Here is a 7,263-nt window from a genome sequence, read left to right on the forward strand (position 1 = left end):
TTGCCCTGAGAAAACAGGATTTTGTTTTGTTATCTTCTCATCAAAAACACTAGGAAGTCACCGGCAAAGACGGGTATGCGGGAAGACTGCACCTCGAGCAGGAAAAGCGGTCATCACCCCGGCGAGAAGGGCCTGGGTGAGGAGGGGTTAGAGGAAGGGACGCAGAGAACACATAAACCGGCAGCAGGTGCGAGTCTCTGGCAAGGGGACAGTCGCCACAGGTTTCGGACCGACAGGAAGATGCTGTCCGTTGGACAGCGGGACTCGCGCTAGGGTCTGACAGTCTTACCTCGGGGGTCCGCTCGGGAGGCTTCTTCTTCAGCGCCTGCCTAGCGCCGGGGTCCACGGGTGAGTTCATGGCCGCGGCCCCCGCCCCCGTGCTCCCCAACCTGCCCTTAGCAGTCCACGAGACAGTACATTCACCTTAGGTAGGGGGTCTGCACCCTCCACCCCCGAGGTAGAGAACTCCGGACCACCCCGGGGTCAGCGCTCAAACAAACAAGCCTTCGCAACGCCCGCCCAGGGCCTCAGCCCACGCGCGACTGGCCAGAGGGAAGCCCGCACGGGGGCGGAAGGAGGGCGAGTGCGCATGCGCAGCAGACGGGTACGCAAACGAGCACCCAAGGGCGTGTCTCCGCCGTGACGTAAAAAACTCGGGCGGTGCAGTTAGACCTCTTCCGACCCTTCTTCGTGAGATTTGAAGGCACTTCGCGAGATCTTACCTGAACCAGTCACGGGACCCGCCTCGGATTTGCGGTTTCAGCTGTTCCAACTTCCGGTGCAGGGACCGGAAGCGCACTGTAGGGGACTGAGCAAAAATAGGTTGTTGGGGCAGAACGGTAAGGGTAAACTTTGTGGGGGCAGGGTTCTGTTTGTGCCCTAATCCGGAAACTCAGGGTGTGGCCAAGCCTGGGGCCAAGCTCTTATTCTGCAACGCCGGCACCCCTCTCTTGGAGAAAGTGCAGAAATCGTTGCTACTGTTCCGCGAACGGGGAAGTTCACTCTCTTCGGTGCGGTTTTTTTTTTTTTTTTTTTAAATAAATCTCTTGTGGAAGAAGACCGTCAGAAAGTACTTGCCCTGTCCATTACGGACGTACTGAGATTGGGGCACACACAGCAATTAAAGTCTCGTGGCCTTGAACAGGGATTGGGCGCCGGTCGTGTAGCCAGCTCCCGGTTAGTGCTGATTCGCGAAGAATTTAGGGCCGCCTGGACTCGAGTGACCAATTTCGCACTGCACGTTACATACTAGCCTGTTTCCCAACAGAGCGAATAAAGCCAACTTCCACTTATTTACTGGTCCCTTGGTAAGAAAAAAAGACCATTCTTCAGGATAGCCAGGCACCTGCAAATTTTCTCAAGTTTTCACTGTGAGAAAACGGGGAATTCCAGAGTCCATTCGTTGTAGAACCGTGCTTTTCACTTCTGTCCCTTTGGCGCGCGGATGGGCTGCACTGGTCTCAAAGTTACTTACTTCGTAGACATCATAGGCATGTTCTTTTTACTGAATTTTAAGCTTTCTTAAGTCTGTATACCACATCTAGGTACATCTTAGTATTTCTCACGGCAGTTTGCATAGCTCACTCAATAATTCAAAGTGATTAATGATTATTACGTTATTCAGTTTTCTAATGTGCTGTATCTTAGAGAAAAGGTAAAGGAGAATTCAGGCAGCAACATATTTCTCGTACCTGGTAATGATGGCTGATATTAATAATAGTTTTGGGGGCGCCTGGGTGGCTCAGTGGGTTAAAGCCTCTGCCTTCGGCTCAGGTCATGATCCCAGGGTCCTGGGATCAAGCCTCTGCTTGGCAGGGAGCCTGCTTTCCTTCCTTTTAATGCCTGCCTCTCTACCTCCTTGTGATCTCTGTCAAATAAATAAAATCTTTGGGGGGGGGGAGAAAATAATGGGATTTTCTTTGAAAAAAATATATAAAGAATAGTTTTGTTTTCTTTTGGTCATTGGACTTGCCCAAACTTGCAAGTTTACAACATATTAGCCCATTTCTCTTTTGAATATGGGTCAAAAACCCTACCAGGAAAGTTGTGGTTCAGCCATTCTGGAAATTAACTGTGGAGAGATTACCAGGAATTGCGATGACCCATTTTCGTCATTTTTTTGTGTGTATAAACATCTTCTCAAAGATCTGCCTAGGATCACAAAAATGAGCCCTTACATTCTTCAAGGATCAGTTTCTAGGGCCACATAAGTATTTTAAAGAGGAGAAAGGAATTTAAAGCATGATGACCAGGAGCTTAGACTTTAGGGCAAAAATCTCAATTTGTGTCTATAATAGGCCATTTCTATTTAAACCATTTGAGGGGTGCCTGGGTGGCTCAGTGGGTTAAGCTTCTGCCTTCAGCTCAGGTCATGATGATTGTGGGAAGAGCTTGCACCCAGCTCTCTGCTCAGCAGGGAGCCTTCTCCGCCCCCCTCACCTACCCCCCCCGCAGTGTGTTGCTCTGCCTACTTGTGATCTCTATCAAATAAATAAATCTTTAAACCATTTGAAGTGATATAGTATCTCTTACCTTCAGTTTCCTTATCTGTAAAATGGGAATAGTAAAGGGCCCATTGCTTTGGGATTCTCAAGATTACATGAGGTAATTCATGTGCAGTACTTCAGATGTTGCCTCCATTCTTATTTATTTTTTTTTTAGATTTCATTTATTTATATGTCAGAGAGAGAGCGAGAGCAAGACAGCAGGCACAGGCAGAGGGAGAAGCAGGCTCCCTGCCGAGCAAGGAGCCCGATATGGGACTCAATCCCAGGACGCTGGGAACATGACCTGAGCCGAAGGCAGCTGCTTAACCAACTGAACCACCCAGGCGTCCCTGCCTACATTCTTTTATTACTTTACCTCTGAAAAGTGATTTCTCTGAAATATAACTTAACTGTGAAGAACTTTTTTTTTTTTTTAATTTTATTTATTTGTCAGAGAGAGAAAGAGCAGCAGGGGCAAAGCAGGAAGCAGACTCCTGCTGAGCAGGGAGCTCAATGCAGGACTCCATGTAGCACTCCGAGAACATGACATGCACCAAAAGCAGACGCTTAACTGACTGAGCCACCTAGGCGTCCCTAGGAAGATTTTTTTTAATGCCTAGTTTTTTTTCATTAATAACTTTAAGAAACACATTTATGTATTCATGAGGATGTGGAACAAGAATTGTCACAAAACTGCAGGTTGTGTGTAAACTAGGAAACTGCTTTGGTAGAAAAATCTAGTAAAGCTGAAACATACCATTTCACAGCAAGTCCAGTCCTTGATATTATGTCCTGAAGAATACCCATATACACTAGAAAAGATGAGCAAAAATGTTCACTGTTCATATTAGCCAAGAACTAAAAATAACACCAATGTCCATCCGTAACAGAATATTATGGTATATTCATTCAGTGGATGAATAAACTATTGGATTCAGTGGCTGAACCTCCACCATAATGTTGAGAGGGAAAAAAGCAAAACAAAATATGAAGCAGAATTATAACACAGGGCTCAAATACAAGCAAAATTAAATTGTACTACTTTGTGATGCAGAGGACAGATAAAATTATAAAGAAAAAGGGAGGTGATGTTCACAAAAATCAGGTTGTAGTTAGAAAAATGTTAAGGAAGAGTATTATGATCAGGATAGGGCACAAGGATCAGGATAGTAACCTAATTCTAGGTTACTAGAATTTGTTTCTTGACCAAAGTTATGGTTACATTAGTGTATATTTTTCTGTATATTCATGTTTCATGAAAAAAATTACATAAAAATAACTATTAGCTCTATCATAAGACAGCAGTAGTAAAAATAATGTCCATGGTAACTACACACAACCTAAACTTAAGCACATGTTAAAAATCTTTCTTGTCCTTACCATTTTATTTTGTGCTCTATGTTGAAAAAAGTGAACAGACAGTGAAAACTCTAATGGCTATTTTCAGAGAAAAGGCAACCTCTAGGATATTATTCACCAGTACTACCTGGTACCCGAAAGGAAAAATAATGGTTCTGAATGCAAGCAGTTTATTAAATTCTGGGAAAAACAAAACATGGTTAAATCTTAAAAATTAATAAAAAAAAAAAAAAGGCTTGACTCTTTACCATACCTTTTCTTCATCACTCTTACCACAACCTGACACCATATTTTCGTCTATCTCCCCCACCAGTGGGGAATACAGAAGGTTTGTGTTATTTACTGCATATAGCTGGCACCAACTTATGCCCAGCATGTAACAGGTGCTCAATGAGTACTTGGTGAATGAACAAATGGAAGTATCTAAGGACTAAGTAATTAAGAAGGGATTTTGCTGTTTAAAAAAGGGAGGGGGCACTTGATTGTTCTCTAATGGCAAAGAAAGAGGCCTGGCTAAGCAAATGTTTTATGCAAAACCAAATACTAATTAGGCAGACATACTCAGAATGGCTATCTTACCAAAAAAGAGTGAACCAACAGAAATATGGGAGTAAAGAGCACTGGTTTTAATAGTACCTGGAATGAAGTAAAGACTTGAGATCTGGAATATGCTGGGAAATGCAGTCACTACTTAAGGGGGGGGAAAAGGCATGTTTTGGCCCAAATCCACATCAATTATGGTCATTAAGTCAGAACCTGAGAGTGGGGTCTAGCAATTAGTATTTCTCAAAAGCTACCTACGTGTTTTGTTTTGTTTTATATTTTATTTGACAGAGAGAGAGGGAACACGAGCAGTGGAAGTGGGAGGGAGAGAAGCAGGCTTCCAGCCCAGCAGTGAGCCCAATGCCTGGCTGGATCCTAGGACCCTGGGATCAGGACCTGAGCCGAACAGCAGATTCTTAAGGACTGAGCCACCCAAGCACACCTACCTAGGTGTTGCTAGTTTGTGACAAGGTTTAAAAACTACTTTAAACTACGGTTCTGAACTAATCTGGCCCAACTTAATTCCAAGCCTCTTCACACAATGGAGGATACTGACTTGTGATTGCTGGACTAATTGTGTGACATAAGAGCGGCCTCAGTTTCTGGAGAAAATATCTCCCTTATATTTACACATTTCAACAACATGAGTCCCTCTGAGACAATTTAGGTAAGTTGCCTTTACAAGAATCTGAATAGATGAGCACTGAAGTGAATACAGAGACCTGTATTTAGACAGTCACTTGGAAAACAAGGGACCTCAAGCCTCTTCAACTTAGTACTCTCCTTAAGAGTAAATACAGATTTATCTGTGGGAGGTCTAATCAGTGTTAACCCAGAGATCTGTCTGCAATTGAATGAAGGGATTGGTCTAGGCTCACATTTTGACTGAAGTCCCTTCTAAAGGAATTACAAGGGACCAAATAACAGACTACACAGTGGGGGTTAGTGGAAGCTGAGCATATGCTCTAATACCACCAAAGTTCTCTTGATATAATGAATGGGAATTTCACATATTCTTTAAAAATCTCTTTTGGACTTCTTATATTTCCTTTATTTATTTATTTTAGGGATGTTCCAAGGTTTAACCTAGAACAAACAACACCAAGTCCATGGTCTGCACTCCGCCTTTTTATCTAAGTCCTTCCTACTCAAAGCTACAGTTCCTCAGCTCCCCTTGTACCTTCACCTTGGGTTTGGTCCCATATGCCATCCTACTCTCTGTTCTACACTAGCCTTTTTATCTAAGTCCTTCCTACTCAAAGCTACAGTTCCTCAGCTCCCCTTGTACCTTCACCTTGGATTTGGTCCCATATGCCATCCTACTCTCTGTTCTACACTAGCAAAAACAAATACCAGATTATCTTTTCTAATACATTTTTCACCACATACAGTTGGAAACCATTCTGGTCTGAGAAAACGGACGCTCATGGAAAGACAGGAAGATCTCAGATTAAATTCTGTTACAGATTTTTTTTTAAAGATTTTATTTATTACTTATTTGACAGACAGAGATCACAAGTAGGCAGAGAGGCAGGCAGAGAGAGAGGAAGGGAAGCAGGCTCCCCGCTGAGCAAAGAGCCTGATACGAGGCTTGATCCCAGGATCCTGGGATCATGACCTGAGCCGAAGGCACATGCTTATTAACCCACTGAGCCACCCAGGCACCCGTGTTACAGATTCTTATTACCAAAATCATTTCTCTCTGCTTCTCAGAAATGTTCCAATATTTCTCTAAATTTGTATTCAGGAACGGCACTTACCGACACACAGGTACCCAGTTATAAACCTTTAAAATATCTGATGGAGTCTTCCCAAATACTTGATATTTCCTCTCTGCTTTAAAATAGTGCACTTGGGGTGCCTGGGTGGCTCAGTGGGTTAAGCTACTGCCTTCAGCTCAGGATCATGTCCTGCATCGGGCTCCCTGCTCGGCGGGGAGTCTGCTCCCTCTGACCCTCCCCCTTATCGTGGTCACTCTCTCTCTCTAATAAATAAATAAAATATTTTAAAAAAATAAAATAGTGCACTTATTTTCTTTAGTCAAATATAAGAGTGATACACACACACACACACATATATACATAAAATGATGTGAAAACAGGCACTACAAAAAGCCACTGGTCTAACTCTATCTCCTGACCTAAGTCTGCCCAAACCAACTGGCCTGAGTGACATAGGTAGCATTTCAAAAACCTCTTCAGGAATGAATCACTGCTGCAGACCTGGCACTCTGGACTGATGAAAGAGCTTACTTACCCTATAATGAAGATGAAGAGGACAGACTTGCTCAGAATCACATGCAACTCAGTGAACAAAGCAGGATTAGAACCCAAACCAAGTATTTTGGTTTAATTGTAAAGTCAATGGTAATTTGCATAGAATACAATGTTCTTAACCAGTTTACATGGCTTCTTCTAGATTTTAAACATTTTTAGTTTGTTTTCAAAAAAGCAGTTGAAATTTTCTATTTGTCATCATAAGGCACAGGACAAATGGAACACTATACCAGTATATTTTTTATGACTATATTTTCATTCATCAGAATATAATGTTAAATTCTCCCCACAACAGCTAGAGTCTACAGTGGGGAGGCTGGACAGATTACCCAGTAATAGCAGCAGACAAGAATTACTAAGCACATGGGGTGTCCCATGCATTGTGATAAATTTTTGACGTTCATTATATCACTTGATTCACACACCACCTCAGAATGTTGATTCTACTAAACATTAAAGAAATATGGGATTAAAGAAGGACATTATGAACAAGGTCACATATCTACAACTGCCACACTTGTGAAAACTATACAAATTAGTAGACACCAGAGTCCATATTACATATGCCTTATTTACACATGAAATAAAGACCAACATCA

The 7,263-nt window shown here is 42.7% G+C and overlaps 1 protein-coding gene across 6 annotated transcripts in view; it reads right to left on the minus strand.

The window, feature by feature from the left end:
* The window catches only part of RAPGEF6 (Rap guanine nucleotide exchange factor 6), a 196,650-nt gene extending 196,097 nt beyond the window's left edge, over positions 1–553 (minus strand). For all 6 annotated transcript variants that reach the window (XM_059417506.1, XM_059417507.1, XM_059417508.1 and 3 more), the window contains exon 1: positions 290–553. In XM_059417506.1, the coding sequence (XP_059273489.1) occupies positions 290–358 (69 nt within the window). In that variant the 5' untranslated portion in view covers positions 359–553. The remainder of the gene's footprint in view (positions 1–289) is intronic.
* Between the last annotated feature and the right edge of the window lie 6,710 nt (positions 554–7,263).

Source organism: Mustela nigripes, chromosome 12 (assembly GCF_022355385.1).
Source record: "Mustela nigripes isolate SB6536 chromosome 12, MUSNIG.SB6536, whole genome shotgun sequence".
NCBI classification, from domain to species: domain Eukaryota; kingdom Metazoa; phylum Chordata; class Mammalia; order Carnivora; family Mustelidae; genus Mustela; species Mustela nigripes.